The sequence below is a fragment of the Sceloporus occidentalis genome, unplaced genomic scaffold (assembly GCF_023333645.1).
Source record: "Sceloporus occidentalis isolate IW3139 unplaced genomic scaffold, rSceOcc1.0.p SCAF_4, whole genome shotgun sequence".
NCBI classification, from domain to species: domain Eukaryota; kingdom Metazoa; phylum Chordata; class Lepidosauria; order Squamata; family Phrynosomatidae; genus Sceloporus; species Sceloporus occidentalis.
The window spans coordinates 98020763-98042373 of record NW_028316984.1 but is presented as its reverse complement, the minus strand read 5'-3'; the positions used below and the strand labels follow the sequence as shown (position 1 = coordinate 98042373).

General features: G+C 41.6%; 1 protein-coding gene across 1 annotated transcript in view; it reads left to right on the top strand.

Annotated features, from left to right (window-relative positions):
- The first annotated feature begins 5378 nt into the window (after positions 1–5378).
- LOC149314392 (tumor necrosis factor receptor superfamily member 10A-like) overlaps positions 5379–21611 on the top strand; it is a 30747-nt gene continuing 14514 nt past the window's right edge. The window contains exons 1-2 of the mRNA XM_089521017.1: positions 5379–5537; positions 19632–19716. Of these exons, the coding sequence (XP_089377143.1) occupies positions 5490–5537; positions 19632–19716 (133 nt within the window). The 5' untranslated portion in view covers positions 5379–5489. The remainder of the gene's footprint in view (positions 5538–19631; positions 19717–21611) is intronic.

The following is a 21611-nucleotide window of genomic DNA, read 5'->3' as shown; positions in this document are numbered from 1 at the left end:
CCAGTAGCTTTCTGGCTTGTTGCCTACACCTATGCCATAGTTCTCATAGTGATTGGGGCTTTATATTGGCTGCGCAGAATAATGATCTCCTGCATCCCTGAAATAGAGGAACGTGTCACACAGACAGAGGTGAGCACTGACCACTGTCTTCGATCTCCATCTTTGGAGAAAAGAGTTCAACACCTTGGATAGCTTCTTGATACAGAGCAGTGCCAGAGGATAGTGTATTTTCAAGTTCATGGGCATCACAGCTTTGGTTGTGCTTATGGAGGTCCAAAACACACTGTAGAAATAATCCAGTTTGAGACCGCTTTAACTGCCTGGGCTCAGCACTAGGGAATCCTGGGGACTGTAGTTTGTTGTGGCACCAGACTACAAAGAGAAGGCTCAATGTCTCACAAAACAACGCTTCCCAGAATTCCCTAGCATTGAGCCAGCGCAGTTAAAGCGGTCTCAAACTAGATTATTTCTGTAGTGTGGTTTTAGACTGGAGTCGGGGAAAGCAAGGGCTAGGTGCCCTCAAGCGTTGCAATGGGGCCTGGGCTTGGAAGGTCAAAGCGTAGGGGCTTTTTGATTCACAGGGGTGATGGGTGATGCACCCTTTTCCTTCTGGCTTTGTCACATTCATTGAGTGTGGATGGCTGGGATTCTCCAGCGCAGTCTTCTTCCCATAACTTCACACAGGGCTAGTTATGGAGCAGAGGAGGTAAGGAACCCTATTTGCTCTTCTTTCTTTCTCTGGCTGTGTCTCCACTGCAGAATTAATGCCGTTTGACGGTGCTGCTTTAACTGCCATTGTTCAATGCTATGGCATTCTGGGAATTGCAGTTTTGTGAGACATTCAGCCTTTTTCGTCAGAGAGCCCTGGTGCCAAAATAAACTACAATTCCATAGCCATGAGCCATGGCGGTTAAAGTGGTGTCTAACTAGATTATTCATGCAGTGTGGATGCAGCCTATCTGCCTCAAATTGACTGCAATTAGAGAATCCCAGCCTATTTCAGTACAGTGCAGAACAATGTATACAGTGTGCATGAGATAATATTTACCTATCCCTTGTGGGGCAGAGAAAGCAGCAGGTCCAGTGTGCCCTAGCATCTCCACTGCTTCATTCGCAGCAGGTCCCAGCATTTCCACGGCTTCATCAGATGCCATGGTAAGTCCATGTCTACTAGGCTTGTGATATCCCACTTTTGGGCGGGACTTTCCCAGGTTTAAAGCCCTTGGGAAGGTCCCGTCCCGACTTTCCAGGTTTCCTGGGTTTTAGTCACCCCCCCACTGCCTTTTCCCAGAGGAATCAAGGCAGATTACAGCAAAAATGATAATAAAATACAAATAACAATAAAATCACATTTCAAAATCACAATATACATGATGAGGGGAGAATGATGTCTATAGCCTAATATGCACCGCTGCTGGCAGGTGATTTTATGAGGACAAGTGAGAGGGGGAAGCCTATGGGCTCTGGAAAATAAATAAGTTCATATTGTAACAATGATATGCCATGGACCCTTCGCTATCGCTGTGTCACAGGCACACCTCCCCTCAAACAGCTGGGCTGGAGTGATGTTCCTGGGCTCAAAGGTCTGTGAGCCGGCTTTTAAAGGTGGAGCTCTCACAGGCATGCCTCCCCTCAAACAGCTGTGCTTATATTATGTGGTTTGAGACATGTATCATAGGTTAAATTAAGTTTTTATTATATATTTTGGACAGAATGACACTAAAAGATAGAGGGAAAGTAGTTCTTGACAAAGATCTTAAAATAGGTTATTACCTGCATGCCTTTTTAATGTGTTTTTTTTAATTTGTATAATAAAGTGTACATTTATTGTGTTACTACTGCATATTATACTGGGGTTTCCTTTATTTATAATGTCATAGTACCTACCGGTATGTTGTGCTCCTGTGTCCTGTTGTGCTCCTGTGTCTGATTAGTATACCTTTCATCTATTATATTGCTTTTCTTGTACAATTTATTATAATATGTATTTGACACCACAATGTGTGCTGAGTAACATATTGTGGCTTGTCACTAGCACTGTTTTCCCATCTGTGGTTTGTTTACAGAGCTTGGCTTGCTGCTAATTGTTTTCTGCTAGGCAAGTATAAATGCTCTTCTTCATAGCAAAGGACTAGTGGAAATCACTGAGAATTCTGTTAAGTTTGATTTGGATAACTGTATGCCCAAATTTAGAGAGCCAGAGTGATCCAGTGCTTAGAGCAGTAGTTACCAAACTCCAGCTCCAAAAAATTCCACTCAGCTTGGTCAACAGTCAGGAATTCTAGGAGCTGAAGTTAAAACATCTGGAGGACCAAAATTTGGGGACCACTGGGTTAGAGCATTGGACTATGACTCTGGAGTGAAGAGTTTGAATCTCCGCTATGCCAAAAAAAAAAAAAGCCAGTGAGTGACCTTGGGCAAATCATATTCTCTCGGCCTCGAAGGAGAGAAAGGCAAACTCCCTCTGAACAGATCTTGCCAAGAAAACCCCATGATAGGATCTCCATAAGTCAGATATGATTTGAAGGCACACAACAACAATGCCCTAATTCATGAAGGTTTTTCAGAATGCTAATGGAAAAGAATTTGAGATGTGGGGCCCATTCACACAACACAGTTATAGTGCTATGGTGCAACTTTCACTGACATGGCTGCATCCCATGGAATCCTCGGTGTAACCCACAATGCTCTGATGTTTGGAGGGGACACCAAGCTAACATTCACTCAAGGGAATTCATACTTAGATCAAACAGAGAGATTTAGAAGGACCGGGATAACTTGGTCTTAAGGGATCTTTCCCAGCTTTTACTGGGTCCAAATTCACACAGAACTCCAGAGGCAGACTTACAAATAAGAATAAGTTTTAGTTTAAAAGGGAATAAATCTCTCGGGGGAATATACTTCGAGGTAACAGGAAGTAAAAAGAGAAACTGATATATAAAAAAGAGAATATTGAAATGTATGGGTATAGTGTTTGGAAATTGTTTTTAAAGTGACTTTGGAAGTACTGATCTGTGAACTTCAATATATTTTCTGATACTATGTAGTAACTTGAAGCTTTTTTATTGTTTTTGTATATAAAATGCTTTTATAAATAAAAAAAGGAATAAATCTCTCACTCATGCAAACAACTGTGCACACACACAAGGACTAATGAAATTAAAGGTGGGAAGCTGGAATAGATCAGAGGCTTCACTAATGGTGATATTTACCTATGAGGATCTTGTCTCCAAATGTTGCAGATCCGGGATGAAGAGAGGACTCAAGAACTCCCGTGGCACGTGGGGATAGCGACCACATTGAGGTGCTTCGCCAAGCAAACTGACAGAGATTCTACCTGCTACTGGAATGAGTCGAAGACCGGCTCTAATAGTTCCAGTATTTATACCAAAAATAACCCTTAGGGCAGATACCAAGAAGTTGAAAGGATTGAGCATATTGGAATTGGTTTTCCAGGATAGGAACAATGGAGCAAAACCAAACTGAAAGAGGGGCGATAGACACACATTTCCCAGACAAGAGGAGATTAGCATGCAGGATTGCTGATGCATTGTTTACCTTCCTCGTGCTTTGTCTCGGGCCTCATCTTATCTCTTATAGGTGTGTCATGATCCAGCCAGGGCCTGGGGCAACTCCTAGTACTAGCCTATGTGCAGAAATTTACTTCATTATAAACCATGGTATCCCTCTGGAACGCCAGAGAGAGTTGGGAATCGCTGGCTCTGCTCTGCAGTGGCTACGTTCCTACCTCTCAGGCAGATTCCAGATGGTGATGTTGGGGGATAGCTGCTCCTCAGGGCGCCATTCTGTCCCCCATGCTGTTTAACATTTACATGAAGCTGCTGGGTGAGATCATCCAGAGACATGGGCGGGGTGTAACCAGTATGCTGATGAAAGCCAAATTTATTTCTCTATGTCTCAGACTGTTTCAGTGACCAAGGAGGGCATCTCCCCCCTGAATGACTGCCTGAAGTCGGTAATGGATTGGATCAGGGAAAATAGACTTAAGCTGAATCCAAATAAAATGGAGGTACTCATGATAGGTAACCCCGATCCAGGTATGGAGATAAGTTTGCCAGTTCTAGATGGGGTCACACTTCCCCTGAAAGACTGCGTCCGCAGCTTAAGAGTGCTCCTGGATTCGTCGCTTCAACTGTCTTCTCAGATCGATGCAACAGCCAGGAGTGCCTGTTATCAGCTTTGGCTGATACTCCAGTTGTGCCCCTACCTGGAGCAGCAGGACCCAGAAACGGTTGTACATGCTCTAGTAACCTCTCGCCTTGATTTCTGCAATGAGCTCTACATGGGGCAACCTTTGTGCCACGTCCGGAAGCTCCAATTGATACAAAACATGGCAGCCAGACTGGTCACCGGAAAATCCAAGTTTGACTGTATTACACCTATTTTAAAATCATTACATTGGCTGCCTATTAGCTTCCGGGCACAGTACAAGGTGTTGGTTATCACCTATAAAGCCCTACATGGCCTGGGTCCAGCCTACTTGAAGGAACACCTCCTCCCATACAATCCTCCCCATACACTCCAATCCTTTTGGAAAAACCTTTTACAATCTAGAAAGACCAGACTGGCGGTGACCTCCTGGTCCTTTTCTGTCACTGCTCCAAAAACTTGGAATGAGTGCCCAAGGGGGCATAAGACTTGCGCCTTTTTAAATTACTGGATCCCTTTTAAGGAGGTGGGATATAAACCCTTGAAATAAATTCAGTGGGCCCGCTGGGGTCAAAACCTGTAGATGCTCAAGTCCCATTAAATATGATGGCAAAGTAAAATGGTGCCCCTTATACAAAAGGGCAACATCAGTAAGTAAAATGGTGTCCCTTATACAAAAAGGGGCAAAATCGAACAGTAAAATGGTGTCTCTTATAGAAAAGGGCAAAATCAATTTGCCTATGGGAATTTGTCTATTTTCAAAGTATTTTAATATTTAAAGTCTATTTTAAGCCTATTTTTAAGTATTTAAAGTATTTTAAAGTCTATTTTTAAAGTATTTAAAGGCTTTTTTAAAAGTCTATTTCTAAAGTACTGTATTTTCAAGATGCCGACGCTTGAAGCCATGGATAGAAAAAAACCGTGGCTAAGGAGGGCTGACTGTAAAAGCAATCCATCGCCCTCCGTCTCGGAATCCTGGGGGATGGCCTTTTTCACTCCCAGGGAAGGAGCCCTTGGCAGCCTGAAAAGTTTGCAAAGTTTAAGGGGGGGGGGGTTGCTGACGTCAAAGGGGAAGGCCAGTCTGCCTAGTGGGTTGGCCTTCCAGAAGAGAGCCAGGGAGAGGTAGGCAGGAGAGGGCTGGCTGTAGCCTAGTCCCAAAGGAAGGTCCCTGTTGCTCTTTTCCTTCCTTCCTTCCTTCCTTCCTTCCTTCCTTCCTTCCTTCAGAGGAGGAGGACCTGACCTTTCCTCTCTCAGACCCTGAGGCTGGGCACCCATTCCTCCCCAGAGAGCAGCCTTAGGAGGAGAAGCCCTGGGACGCGATGGGGCTGGCACTGGGGCTGGCACTCCTGGCCTGCCTCCTGGGCATGGTGAGTCAATGGGGGGTTGGGGGCTTCAGAGGGAGACCCCGGGCCCAAGGAAAGAAGGGCAGCCCGAGGTTATGGGCCCTCAGGGGCCAGCCTTCTCCCTTGGGCCAGGGATTCCTCTTCACTCTCTCCTGTTGCGCAATGATCCCGGGACAAATGCGGGGGAGGGAATCCGCCAAGGCTGGCAGGAAGGCTGGGGGGGGGGTGTTACTTGAGTTTCCGGCTCTGAAAGGCTTAGGAAAAACCTGGCTCTTTGGCTAAAGGAGAGAGAAAAAGGGAGTGCATCCACACAGGAGAAATAACCCGGTTTGGCACCGCTTTAACTCTTTTCTGGCTCAAGACTATGGAATTCTGGGAGTTGGACTTTGTTGTGGGCCCAGAGCGGAGCACAACAAACTCCAGCTCCCAGAATTCCGTAGCCTTGAGCCAGAAAGGAGTTAAAGCGATGCCAAACCGGGTTATTTCTCCAATGTGGATGCAGCAAGTAAGAGTGCCTTTCATCCCTTCTCTTGTTTGCCTTTCTTTTTAGGAGGGCTTCCCTTCGGGAGGCTGATAAACATTGTTGCCTTTGCCTTCCTTTCAGAGAGCTCTGAGTTGTATTCCTTAGTAGCTTTTGGGTTCTGTTGTGTTGCTTTCAAGGTTTGTTCAGAGGGTCTTTCTTTCTTTCTTTCTTTCTTTCTTTGAGGCTGAGAGAGTGTGACTCGCCCAAGGTCACCCTTGGTTTCTCTGACTGAACAGGGATTCAAACCTTGGACTCCAGGGACCTAGTCAGGCCCTCAGACCACTATGCTCTATATGCTCCAAGGGTTTGTTGGACATCCATCTTGAGAATGGGTTGAACAGTAGATGTCATGCCAATAACATCTGGCCTGGACCACGCTGGTTAACAGGGAGTGGGGCTGAGGGGGGCAGAAAAGCCAAAAATGCACTATATATACACTTGTCCCTCCATATTCGCTAGGGTTAGGGGAACAAGACCCCCGTCGATATAGAAAAACCACAAATAGCAAAAACACTGTTTTTACCTGAGAGGACACCTCTCTAGGAATCTCTAGGTCCTCCAGTGCAACTCTGTGGTCAACGTCCGACAGACACTGACCATAGAACTGCAGCTACAAAGGCCTAGTAGTAGTCTCTCTAGGAATCTCTAGGTCTTTAAGTGTAACGTTTAAAGTAGACCATAGAGTTGCACTGGGGGAACTAGATATTTCTAGAGAGAGCATATCAATCAAATCTGTGAATAATCAAGTCTGCAAATATCAAAGCCGCAAATATGGAGGTGTGTGTGTGTGTGTATCCTGTATATTTGTTAAAGAGTACTGTCCGGCATCAAGAAAGGATTGCCATATACACTAGGAATCCTTCAACCTCCTCTGGATTTCAAAGGGCTGAGCAAAAAAACAGTGTGGTGTAGTGGTCTGAGCATTGGATAAGGACTGCAGGATAAGGACTCTAGCTAGGACTCCCATTATCCAATTAGACTAGGACTCCCACTGCTATTGCTCTAGGAGACCAGGGTTGGAATCCCCGCTTGGCCATGGAGACCCACTGGGTGACCTTGGGCAAGTCACACTCTCTCAGCCTCAGAGGAAGGCCATGGCAAACCCCCTCTGAACAAATCTTGCCATGGCAGGTTGGCCTTAGGGTCACCACAAACTGGAAGCAATTTGAAGGCACACAACAACATCTTAAGTGTGCAGGTGATGTGAAGGCACACTCATATACACACACACACACACACACACACACACACACCACCCAGTCTGCAATAAGTTTATTTTCGGGGAAAGTGACATGTAACATGGCTGTACTTAGTTTTGAGCAAACTGAAAAAGGGATGGTCTGTGTCGAAAGCGAAAGGCACAACTCCAGAGCGTGCTTCCTAAGGCATTAACAAGTCGGAAATGACTTGAAAGCACACAACACAACAGTGGATGGGCTATTACTGTTAGCAGCATTTCCTGCCCTTGTTCAGGCTGACAAACTGTGATGGTTGGCAAAACCATACCCAGAGGGCCCCAGGCTCCCAGCTCCTGACACACCCAGGGCTCTAGGTGCATGGGTATTTTTGGAAGCAACCAAAGACAAACTGATACACCGTATTGAGGATTTTCATTCTGAAAGCAAAGCTGTTTGTCTTCTCCAGATGAAGTCACTTCTGTGTGTGTGTGTGAGAGAGGTATCTTGCACAGCACATAGTTCCTGAACTTTGATACTACTCTGTTTAACAAAATCTTGGGCTTGGCATTTGACGAGACACTTGGCTTCTCTGATTCAGAAGTCTCAAATCCCGTACAAAACTGCAAATCCCAACAGTCCACTTTAACTTGGCAGTTAAAGTGGACTCACGGTGCTATAACTGTGTGTGTGGTGAAAGAGAGATGCCTCCTCCGCCATTTTAGGGATAATTTTAAAGCCAATTTTATATTAAGGTCTTTTGGCTTCAGGCAGATAAAGTGGCTTTGAGGCTGAATCAGGCTGAGTGTTAAGCAAAGCTAGGGGAAAGAGGAATAAATCAGAAGAAGATGGTGAGATTAAAGCAGCAAACTGCATTGGTTCAAAGATAGAAGGCAGGATAATCTAACAGATTTGAATGAATCAAGCAATGAAGCACTGCCAGGTGTTCTGTAGGTTTCAGGTTACAGCCATGGACTGCTGAAACAAAAGAAAGAAATAATGGTCATAGCAGCCACATCCACCAGATACCCAGAAGTGTCTCAAGCCATGACCAAGACCTGCAGATTTATTTGATAGTCAGCAAACAAAACTAAACTGTTTTTAGATTACCAAAATTGGATTAACCCATTGTGGATGGTGGTACGGATGAAAAAATAAATTATTAAATTATTATTGTACAGTAGTCCCACTCTGGGCCTCCTCAGCTGTGGCATTCCACTTGTGAAATGTTTTTCCTTTTGGAGGCCCAGTTGGCAGTGACACTGACTTTTTCCCCACACCTGGTGAAAACTCACTTTAAAAGAGCATTAAAGACCAATCTCTTCTGGAAGGCTTATCGAAATGATTTTTTTTAATTGTGAAATTTAAATGATGAATTTTAAATATGTAATGTTTTAATATGTGTATATCTTATTCATCCTTTTAAACTGACGTGTATTTTAAATGATGTCTTTTAACTGATGTTGTTTGTCTGTTAACTGTTGTTGTTCCCCACCTCAATCCATGGGGAAAGTTGGGTAAGAAATAACAACAACAACAACAACAACAACAATAGAATTGTTGATGGCTGCAAACTTCTTAAATGGTTAAATAAAATAAATTATGATAAAAATGTAAACTTTCCCCAGTTGCTTAACTTTTATGCTTATCTTTTATACTGTATGCTTCAAAAACAAACAAACAAAAAGACCTGAAAATAAAGCCAGGAAATAAATTATTATTATTATTATTATTATTATTATTATTAAAGATAGCTTTTTCTTAAGGACTTATGGAATCTCACAAGTTTGGCTCAAATCTGTTCAGGTTTTTAACTGTTTTAATTGTTATATGATGTAATATATTTTAGGCCATTTTATTATTCCTCGTTCTTTTAAGTTTAAATTGTTCCAAGTTGTTTTAAAATTGATTCCCCCCTCCCCATATCTTGTGATATAGGGATATAAATATTTTAATAAATAAAATAATGAATGACTACATCCTCAAAAATTAAAGTCCCATTCTTATGATACAGGGTTATAAATCTTTTAATAAATAAAATAATAAAGGAATAAATGAATATATCTTCAAAGAGTAGGATCTCAGTCTTGAACGGCTAAATTAATTTTATTCAAGTTTCAAAAACGCATAGAAGCTATCCAGAAATAAGAACAATGCCTAAATCTGGGTATTTTTTTAAAAATCAGGGCAGTGTTTACAAGTGGGAGCAAGATTATTTGACTTCATCAAGCTGGTTCTTAAGCAAGTCGTAAAGAAAACAGGAAATTACAGCACCACAAGTAGGGCAAAAAGGTGGAGAAAATATTTTCCCTTCCTTGCTGTTAAGCAAACCAGGGGGCTGAGGAAGACAGAGTTGAAGAAAAGACATTTCTGTTAAACTGTATTTAGGTGTGTATTTTTTTTTTAAAAAAAGAAGAAATGTAAAATGTTTGCCCACCCTGGGACCCAACTTTCTGACAGAAAGCAAACTTTAAAATATAAACAAAGGCAAGAGGTTTAGTCCTGGCCCTCATTCAATGTAATGCTTTTAAATTTATAAATATTAACTGTCTTCTCAAACAGGGAACCCCCTGTACCCTAATAAACCAATCAGCAAGAACTGTGACCTCTTTTTCAGGTTTTATTAAAGTATAAAATCTGAGTGTCATTCCTTGAAGCATAGAATCTATGTGTTCTTCCAGTTCTACCTCTCAGTGGCCAAAGTAGAAAAATTCCTTTCACGAAGGTTGCTTATCTTTTATATTTCATGCTTCAAAAACAAACAAACAAACAAAAAGACCAGAAAATAAAGCCAGGAAATAAAAAGATATACTGTACTCAATTCCATCATAAATTACCATGCTTGGGATTTGTTTTTAAAACCTGTACATAGAGAAACATTTCCATGAGTTGCCCTGAAAGTGAAAGGACCACCGAAAGGAAAGGCTATGAGAGACAGTATCTGATAAATTAATCTGTTAGTCTTAAATATACCGTAAAAAGTTGTATTTTTAGTAGCAACAGAGTAACACAGCCAGGAAGGCTAAGTCAAATGTTGTGTCCACTTCAGAAGGGCACTGTTATGAATTTCTACAGTTGAAAATGAAAATGAAAACTTGCCTAATAATGTTCTAATAACACTTAAGTTCTACAAGGCTAGAAATAGCAAAAGTATAGAAAACAAAAAATCTCTCCGTACAAAAGGGGTTAAATAGGCTATGGTCAGCCCATAGCTCTTTCAGAAAAACTAACATACTAACAGTAAGAGCATTAAGAGGGGAGACAAAAACAGGATATATTTGTGAGTGATTGGAAGCTATTTATTGCTTATATTAGTCATGGCTATACTGGACTTAAACCTGCTTTGGATCAAGCAAGATCTTGGAAAAACAAGTATTGAAGGTTATGATTAATATATAAACAACATGTAACTATTTGGAAGACAATTGTTATTTATGGTGATTGTCAGGAATAAGGTCATGACTTCATGATTTGGGGAGGGGAGGGCAGAAAGGAGGGGTAGAGGGAGAAGGGAGAAAAATTAATAGTTTTTTGTGGGTTTTTCAGGGTATGTGGCCATGTTCTAGAAGAGTTTATTCCTGACATTTTGCCTGCCTCTGTGGCTTCAGATTTCTCTGAAGATGCCAGCCACAGATGCGATGAAACGTCAGGCATAAACTCTTCTAGAACATGGCCACATAGCCCAAAAAACCCACAAAAAACTATGGATGAAGCCTTCGACTTCACATAAGAAAAATTCAATTATAATATCTGTATGGGAAGAAAGAATTATTGTATGTAGCAGGATTAAAATTGTTCAAATTTAAACAATAAATTTGGAAGATAAATTCACTGCTCTAAATACAATATGAGTTGACTTAGCATGTTTATTTGGCTTATGCTTGCTAAACAAAACTTTTTTAGTGTCAAAACAGCCCAGAAATATATGAACGTAAATATTTGTTTGGAGTGGGGGAAAATACCACTAGCACTTTAATGTATTTAAACCTTTTGAAAACTCTATGAGGAAATAATTTTTGGAACAACATTTCCCTTTATATTTTTACAACAACATATATTTGCCTTACATTGTTTGTTTACATTTGAAGGGGAAAGACACAGAAAATTATAGACACTAATTTTAACTCTGTACCTAAGGTCATTAGGGCATTTCCAATTTCTCCATCATGATTTACAGGATATTGCATTGGCATCCATTCATCCTGACTAGTGAATGTGATGAAACATAGGCCTCATACAGACAGGCCAAAATAAAGCTGCTTCAGGTCACTTTGGAGGTATGCTGTTTAAATGATGCATGCGTCCTAAGAGTCTGGAAGCCACGCCAAAGCCACAATCCAGTCCTAAGGACTGGAATCATAGAATTGGAAGAGACCACAAGGGCCATCTAGTCCAATCCCATTCTGCCATGCAAGAATTCACAATGGAGCGCAGCTTTGGCTCAGCTTACGGACTCTTAGGAGACATGCATCATTTAAACAGCATACCTCCAAAGTGACCAGAAGCAGCTTTATTTTGGCAGTCTGTATGGGGCCATAAAGTGGTTTTTTTTAAAAAGAAATATAATTTTTGGTGGGGAAAAATAAGCACTCAAAAATTATCACCCTAGACCTTTTGTCAACAAGTCTTAAGGAAACAAATGCAGACTTATAACTTCAGCGGTGTCACTTTTCTTCCTTTGTGTGAGAGAAACTTTTTTTTTATTATGGCACAGAAAGTGCAGATGATGAATATCCATTTTAACTGGCCTTTATCTAGAAGCAAACATTCTTGATTGAAATCCAGGTCAGTTAGAAAAAAAACTATGCTTCTAAACATAAACTACAATAGTCAGGCAGTTTTTAGTTAAATGTGTTTCAGGCTTAAGGTGAATGCATTTCAGGATGAGGCTATCCCCTATTGGTGTTGCTGCAAATCTGAGCAATCTGAGCATTTTTATTAATGGCTTCCAATCCTTTTAAAAAATAAAACAAAAAATCACAGATGTAATTTTTTTTATGAGCCACTGTTAAATGTGTACCTTTTGTTCACTGATAATTCACTTTGAGATGATTGTGATTTACTTCAATCTGTTTGATTATAGCTGCAGTCAGTGGCATCACTGAGGTTGGTGTCACCCAGTGAGGGTGCAGCAAAGGGCTGGGGGGGGGTAGTAAATGCCCCCATCTTCCCTCCCTCCTGATACCTTGCTCACTTGCCCCCCTCCAACCTTGCTGCCCACCCGCTGCTGGACTAGATTGCTATGGCCTCTGGGGGGGGGCATTTGGGGTCTGGCAAGACTGCTTGCCCAGTAGCCATGCCAGACTCAGAATAGAAGGCAGCACACCTCCAGAAGCAGCTGCTACTGGGGTGGCAAGAGATATGACACTGTGGTCTCCCGATTGCCCATAGGCAATGCTGGTGAATTAAAAAAGGAGGTGATGCCTTTTCTCACTCACCCAGTAGCTGCACCAGTCACACTGCGTGTAATGCCCCTCTGGGTGTACACCCCTCCTGGGGTGTTACCTGGGGTGGTCCGTGCTTCATGCACCCTCTAGTGACACCACTGGCTGCAATTCGCAAACTAACTATTAGAGAGGGAGCTTCCCAGAGGACACCTAACACATTTATATTGTATTCAGGCAGACCCAGTGTAGTGTAGTGGTTTAAGTGCCAGACTATGACTCTGGAGATCAGGGTTCAATTTCCAGCTCAGCCACTAAACCCACTGGGTGACCCTGGGCAAGTCACACTCTCTCAGCCTCAGGGGAAGGCAATGGCAAACCTCATCTGAATAAATCTGATTTGGCAAGTCAGAAACAACATGAAGGCACACGACACACACATACTTCATTTAACAAAGCTGCTGACAGGCTCCTTTAAAAAAATCTCTTTTTTCACCCAATCACCTCCTTTTTCTTCTTGTCCTTTGTCTAACTGGAAGGTTTTTTTAAGCAGCATCACCATTGGGAGGCTGGTGAAGAAGGGTTGGAGAAAGACAGATTTTCAGTGTTGTGTTGCATCAGTGTGCCTGCAGTAAACAGTGCAATATAATTTGATCTGGGGAAAAACTGGATTTTACTTTGTTTGTTTTTTTAAAGAATTTCTTTATTGTATTAAAAAGACAAGCATTATACAACTACATACACACATTGCAAACATACATAACACATGGACAAACTGATCCACAACATTTAAAATAAGACTTCCAAAATCAAAAGTGGTCGCTATTTCAGTTACGTAGGGGTTTGGTTATTTAAACTATCTCCTATTGATAACAAAGGGAAAAACTTTACTTATCACCTCTGCAATTGCAATTTTGAGTAAGACTTATATTTGCTAAATGAAAAAATGGGATTTTACTTTAGCTGATTCTGCTGTAGTTGTGTGTTCCTACATACAACATGCAAATGCAAATAGAAGCTACCTCCAGAATTCCCTACAAAGCCTAAGTGAACAGCAAAACAGAGAGAAAGGATAGAGCAGATAGGCCTGCCTCACCAGCTGCTCAAAGCATGTTTTAAAAGAGCATGGCTCTGCAGGTTTGGCCCCCAAAATGGAAAGCATGAGAAAAGTGGAGGCTGGTGAAAGAAAAAAATAATCCCTGGTTGCATTTTGGAAGAAGCATTTAAGTGGTCTCTAGAAGTTTTTTTTTGTTTTTGTTTTTGTTTTTGGTTCACTTAGGCAAGGCTTACTTAACTTGTTTTTATGTGCCTTCAAATTGGCTCGGACTTAACAACAACCTTGTCCTGGGGTTTTCTTGGCAAGATTGATTCAAAGGGGGTTTGCCACTTCCTTCCTATAAGACTGAGAGAGCGTAACTTGCCAAGATCACTGAATGAGTTTCCATGGCTGAGCAGGGACTTGAACCCTGTTTTTTTCAAGTCCTAACCAACATTCAAGCCACTACATCTCACAACAGTCTGTCTGTCTGTCTGTCTTACATGCGTATTCAGAGAGAGAGATTCATATTTTAGTTTAGTTAAACTTCTCTTTGCTTTTGTGATGGTTAATAGAGTTTTAGAGAGGAAGGATCGTGAGAGATTGTTATTGGAATGAAAAGCCCATTAGAGCCTTTATTCATGTCTTAGTGGAGGCACCTGTCCTAAGTGCCTGTTTTAGGATGATGTGTTTGAACAACCAAATTGCAGGTAGAAAAATAAGTTTAGAATCCTCAACAGGAGGAACATTTATTAAGGAAATACTTTCTTGGATAGCAATAGCCAGATCCTTTCTAAACTGTAAGAGAAAAGGATGGGAGGGATACATGTTGCAGCATGTCCTCCTCCCTCCCAGATGTGCTGTTCTTTTTCTTTTTACAATAGAGGGCAGTCTCTCAATTAATCCTTAATGAACCAGACAAAGTTATTTGTCCATAATGCTTTTGAGATAGGTGGTTGACAGAAGGAAAAGCAAGCAGAAAAGGAAGACAAAAGATCATCTTAACCCCTTTCTGTCTAATCGGCCTCATCCCTAGCAGGCAAGACAGCAAGCAAGAAACTGCTGCTTGTTCCAGAATTGAGCAGGGATGGGGATCATACAACTGCTGCTTGTTCCAGCATGGAGCAAGAATGGGGATCATACAACCCTTGAGATGTTGGACTGGAACTCCCCATCAGCCTAGTTAACACACCCCATGGGGAGGACTAGCAGCTGAAGTCCAACAACTTTGGGGCACAGGCCCCATCTTTCCCATATTTGATACAGAGAGGAGAGAGGAGCTGAGATTGAAAGTGAAGAACAGTGCTTTAACTGCCCTTTAATGTGAATCAACATAATATTCTAATACTTCAGGGATCCATTTTAATTCAGTATTTGATTATTTTAAGCCTTCTCCACTTCAAAAACACATTCAAACTTTCTGAAGCTTGTGACTCTTCGTGACTTTATTACATATTTCCTATTCATGGTTGAAAGCCTGATCGTAAGAGAATTACATAGAAATATATTTCATTAAAATCATTGGCACAGAAATTGCCCTAGAATTTCTTTGGTGTTTATCACACGGAGGTTTTTGCAGCTTTTTGCAGCTGAGATCCGATGTGACTGCAGGTCCAACAATGTGAATTCACACGATAACGTTATCACACACGATTCCTTTCTATGGGGGCTCCTTGTGTGGCGCTTCTGCAGTGATTCCAAAGTGACCCCTCATTTTGGTAAAATTGGTAACAAGCAAATTCACAGAAATCGCTTCCAAGCTCACTTCGATTTCACTCCGAATTGGTCTGGTGTGGAATGCAACTTTGCTTCTGCTCTGGTACACCACTGCAAACCCCCTGGGTTGCAAATTTCCCATGATGTGGCGCTACAATTTTCCCCCATTTCCTTTCGGTGGTCCTTTCACTTTCAGGGCAACTTTCAGAGCAACTCATTTTTGGGAAATATATATGTGTGTGTATGTGCATGAATGTGAATATACAGATATGTATATCTGTCTGTCTGTTGAAATTGCTGAAATGGAAGGGAAAATAAAAAAAGGGGGGATGAAGAAGACACAGAAATATTCACAAGGCAAATATTCACGCAATCATGCAATTATGCAAAACAGGGAACAAAAACTTGCGCCCCCTTTCACCCCAGAAATGTACAAGGTTACGATGCATTCAGACCCCCACTGAGCATGTGCAAGGGTGCCGATTCGAATCGTTGAATCCCCCGGTGTGGTAATACAATTTGCACTCACTCTGCTTTGCTTGAATCTGCATCACGTGACTTGCCTTGGATACGATTCCCCCTCGATTTGGAAGGGCAACCAGGTGTGATAAAACATTTACGTTATAACGTGAATTTGCATAGCTGAACCAGGAGTCACCCCAGATCTGAGCTGCAAAAACCTCTGTGTGATAAGCACCTTTGTCTTAGCCTAGTGTGCCCTACAGGCTGTCCAGGGTTTTACACACAACTCTCCCACTACCTGATCTTTTTAAATGAACATGACAGGAATGTAGCTTCAATCTCTTTTTATGCCACATATTTAAATTGAGAATTAATTGTCTTCCACAGTTATCCAGACCTTTACTGTACCTTTGACCAGTTTGAGAACTGTATCTTTATATATTACTAATAATCTCATATTGATGCCCAACTGTTTGTGCAACTTAAAAATGGAATTCTAATGAATGAGATGGCAGTTCAGACCTTTTCAAATGCACTGAAATGAGGAGGGTTCAGCATTATAGAATTCTGGTCAGGTCACAGGGAAAATTCCTGTTGATGCAAATGTTAGACTGAGGCAGTGATTCATAAATCTGCTATTCTTGTAAATACACTTGTCACCTGTTTGCAGATCTACTATAATGAAGGTCACCACTGTTGCAGCAGTAGTCCAAGATCCACTGCAAATTTCCTAAGGTATCAGCAGTGGACTGCAAAGGGCATATGTTATCTTACTTGTCAGTATCAATGGAGTCCTTTACTGATATATTATTGTATTAACATCTAGTTTTGTTCTCTTATTTTCTGCCTATCGTGATCCTACTGTCAATGAGTAAATGTTCCGGTTGTCATCAATTTATTTTAGTTGATATATTGCATTAACATAATGTTTTTAATGGACATTATGCCACAGACAAATACAAATCTGTATGTTCATCTATCTATCTATCTATCTATCTATCTATCTATCTATCTATCTATCTATCATCTGTCCCTCCCCATTGGCATTAGTAGTTCTTAGAAAGTGCAACTGTGGGTTTGGACAGTATATTTTATGAATATGTTTTGAAAGTGATTGGCTGATAAACACATTGATGGTAAACTGCTGAGCCTAGTAAGCACAGCCAGTTGGTATAAACTGTGCTCTCCTGCATCTCTCCTGTTTTAACATTACCGACGGTGTCATGCAGTTATCTAGCGCTCATGGTGAAGAATTGAATTTACATATGACAGAGCATGAGTGTCTAGTTCAGCCCTTTATAGCAAACAAATGGTGTCTTCTTCGATTTTAGGTGGTGTGTTACTAGAGTTTTAGGACTCTTGTTCATCATTGCATTTAACATGGTTGACGCAAGTGGGGAGGCCCTGTCTGGCCAACAAAGTATCCAGGGAATTTGTCCTTGCCCCAAACCTCTCCTCTTGAGGGAAAAATATTAAGTTTTTAACTCTTAATTTTTATATATTGAGGACTTGAATTTAAGTCCTGTATAGTTTTGTTACATTTTGCTGTGGATCAATGATGCCCTGTCTAAAATACTAGAGCAGAAGGCTAAAATAATAATGTGAGATTGTTGCTGCTGCGTAGTTTGATGGGATCAGCATGCAACCAGTGAAAAGTATCTTGTGAGCTTGGTGGGCAGGCCTGCTTAATTGTCTTATTCCAAAGGGGATACCCCCCCCCCCCATAGATGTCGGACTTGCTACTGATCTTGGAACTATTCTTTTTATTGTTGGTTTCTGAGTTTGTGAGATCTTCTTGTAGTACACTTCCTCGCTATAGCACACATTGATCTGGACGGCATAAGTTGCTTGCTGGGGGCAGGTGGAATTTGTGCTGTTTTGCTTCTCTGTGGAATTAAAGAGTCTGGTGCCAGCAGTGGTGTAGTGGTAAATTATGAAGTACAGGCCTTCACCAGAACACTCTCAATAGCAACATCACCATGGAAAGTCCACCAGTGCAAGTGGTTGGGTTAATCTGAGGTCCTGTCTGCACAGGCCAAATAAACTGGCCTCCCTTTCTCCTCTCAGTAGAGAGTCCGGATGACACAGAGGCAAATTCCCAACTCTGGCACAAACAGTGCGGATTATGTTTGGTCCATTCAGCACCTTACCTGGGATATATCCCACTTAAAAAGGTGTAAAATTAGTCCCAAGTTGATTGACATATACCTTGCTGAATTGATTTTCTGGTGCCTAGACATGGTCCAAATCATCTGACTCTTCTACAGCAATGCTCTTCAATATGGTGTTCACACAGGGCAGTATCAGTCTGCTAGCTATTGGCTGCTGATCCACAGCAAGTTTCCAGGAAAAAGAGAAACAGTTGTAAACAATGGACCACTCCTGGAGTATTCTTGCCCTTGCAGACAGCACCAAAGTATCATTTCCAGCAATCTTCATCCCTATCAGGAAAGCTGTAAAGCTCCTGCAAAGAGGTGTTTATCAGCTTCCTTTTCTTCCGCAGTTTCAGCAGCCAAAAGCCTCTCTTCCTCTGGGTCTTCCAACTCTACAGAGTAGATTTTCATGGAAGCAAGAGGACTGAAAGGAAAAGATGTTCGGCCAGTGGAAAACCTCCATTAATTCAAAAGCCTCTGGTTGCCATAACAATGTATCTTTACTGGGGAAAGCCATTTTCCCTCTAGTTACTGTGCAGATTGAAGATGAAATTGAAGAAAGAGATGAATCCAAGGAGAATATCACACAGTATTTTTCACCTGGTCCAGGCACGCCCGATCCAGACACAGGCTGGGAATGGGCTTGAATGGGTGAGAGCGGGTATTATTGCACAGGAAAAGGCTGCCTGTGCCTGGATCGGGCAAAAAGTGATGTACGATAATCTCCCAAGAGTGGTTGGGGTGGTAGGTGATGTGAAAGTGCTGTTAATCAAGAAGCTTGGTGGCACAGTGGTTAAATGCCATTACTACAGCCACAAGCTCTAAGGGTGACTCAGTCTTCCATTCTTTTGTAGGTCAGTAAAATGAGTACTCAGATTGTTAGAGACGATTAGTTTATAGATTGTAAGCCTCCTAGAGAGTGCTGAGTTCACTGATAAGCGGTATAGAAATGTAAATCCTATTGCTATTGCTGTCTTCAAGCATGTAAGAACTGGCTCCACACCACTGCTAGGCACTAAAGCTTTCACCTATGCTATTGTTCCTCAGCAGCTATTGTTTATAAAAGAACTCTCCATGCCAATCTACCCACAACCACAGCCGTGTCAGTGCAGATTCTTTATGCTTTTTCTCACTGTTTTTATTTTTTTAATAAGGATTGTTACTACGTGATTCTGCATTGTTGCTAACCAAGCAGCCCATGAATACATATAGGTCAAGAATCCTTGGAACTTGCTTTGTAGTCATAATAGTTTTCATATTAAAGTCAGTGGAAATTTCATACTGCATGAAACTCTGGGCCAATAACATAAATGGGCATGTCACCTGTTATATTCTAAAGTTTGTTATTAGTTTTTTGGACTTCATATCCTAGAATCCTTCATGTTGGTTACAGGATTCTCTTAGTTGTTGTCCAAAATTTTAATCTCTTCTAGAGATTGATGGTGTAAGAGAAGCAAATTTCATTTTACAATTCTCAAACAAATTTCATTTAACATTGAATCTGTTTTGCACTCAGCTCTTCTTTAATGCTCAGCACAAGAATGTTCTTCCTGTGAACTTGCTAGGCTTCAGGATCTGCGTTTTAAAATAGCTACTAAATCTCACATGAAGATAGGCTGATGCACCCATTTAGTTCATTGCTTTGAAACTTGTCTCTTGGATCTTTTAGGGTGAATCTCCATTGTTGAGACTCTACTGTGCTGATGGAGAATATGCTTATGCGGGTCAGCTTTGTTGCAAATATTGCCCTGCAGGTAAGGATAACAGTGGCTATTTTTTTCTGGAAAAGGAAATTATGCCCATCTTTCTTTGTTAGTGCCAGAGAGTGGAAATTGTTTCCTTAGCAGTTGGGAAAGAGCACCTTACCAGTAATCTTTGTAACCCTGGAACATAAATCAGTAATAAGTTATTAATAAGCACATATTTATAAAGCAAGGATGTTAGAGATTCATTTTAGATACAAAGAGCTTGAAGGGTGTGGGAGTGAAACTTGGTCCCTTCCTGTCTGAACTCCCCTGTTTGAAGCATTCTCTGCCACCTGACTTACTTCTAGTGCCAGAAAGAAACAGAAAGGAAAATCACTTCAAATTTCAAAGTGGCAGTGGGGTGTAGTGATTATAATATCACACTTGGACTTGAGAGAGCCTGGTTTCAGTCCTCATTGAGCTGTGACGCTCACCAGGTGATCCTAGGCCAGCAATTCTCACTCACTCTGGCAGCTGGCCTACCTAACAGGGATGATGTGGGAGTGTGGAGTTCCATGAACACCACCAGACAGCATATAAATGTAGATGATGATGATGGGGAAGAGACTGGCTACATCCCCCCTGCAACCAATCTCTCTTTTGTCCATAAAACAGCCCCTCCCTTTTAATGACATCCATCTCCCGCTCCCTCAGTCAGTTATTTCTGTTTTATATGGGAAAACATGCATTTGTTCTGTAAATAATGATTATCTGTTACATTCTCAATAAATAATTTCCTTTTTCAAAGCTGAAACCATTTTAGCAAAAATCAGAACTGTTTTAACCCAAATGGGTTTTCCGTCTCTCTGTTTATTTGCTTATTATTGGTTTATTGCATATCTTTTCTGTCTGTCCTCCACAGGGAGGCTCTCCCATAATTTTAAATTTGTAACACTTGATTTCCATGGTCAAGGTGGGTATTTGAACCTGATTGTCTCCAAACCAGTGTTGCCAATCACCCTTGAAGGAAATCTCCCTGAAAATCCCCGAAATGCCCCCAAATTCCCTGGGCATCTGGGTCAGGGGCGGGACATCCAAGTCAGGGATCAAGGGACTGCAAAGCACTATGGGAAGGCAAAAGGGGGTGGGGACCTCTGTGTCGGCCATTTTGGGGGGTGGGGACTTCCGGGTCGGACATTTTTGGGGGCGAGAAAGGCATTTTTGGCCATTTTGGGGTGGTGGGAAGTGAAATAATTCCCTATAAACAGAAAGGCTTTTAATTCCCTGGAAATTCCCCATAAATTTTTAATACCTGAAAATTCCCGAAGGCTTTTTATTACCTGGAAATTAGGGAGTTCCCTGGAAATTGGCAACACTGCTCCAAAGCAAGTTAGGCACTCTCTTACACAATGCTTCTAGAATTCAAAAATTTAAAGGCGCATGGTAAACAGCAAGAACATTCGGGAATTTTCAGCATGTAGTTCAAACATGGTTCTGTTTTTATCTTGGAGAGCTGTATAAATCATGGGTGGGGATCGTGTGTCCTTCCAGGTATTGTTTATGCTGACAGGGACTGCTGGGAGTTGCTGTCTAACAACATCTGGAGGGCTGCATTATTCCCACCCAAAGTGTTAAACCTTAGATTGCCAGTGGTCTGTTTGCCACTACTTCAGCCTTGCAAACCATTTTAATAAATAAATAATAATAAAAGCTTTATTTATATACCGCCCTTCGAAACATCAGGGCGGTTAACAACAATAACAACATACATTGTTGTACCATTGCTACCAGCCAACATTGTTGTACCATTGCTACCAGCCAACACATATGTTATTAGTCTGCAATTCATACTCGCTCTAGGTAATCTGATTTAAGAACCTGGAAACATTATTTTTGGACTGCAAACCCCATAATACTCCAGTCACTGGCTGTGCTGAACATAGGCAAATCCAGGAGTTACTCTA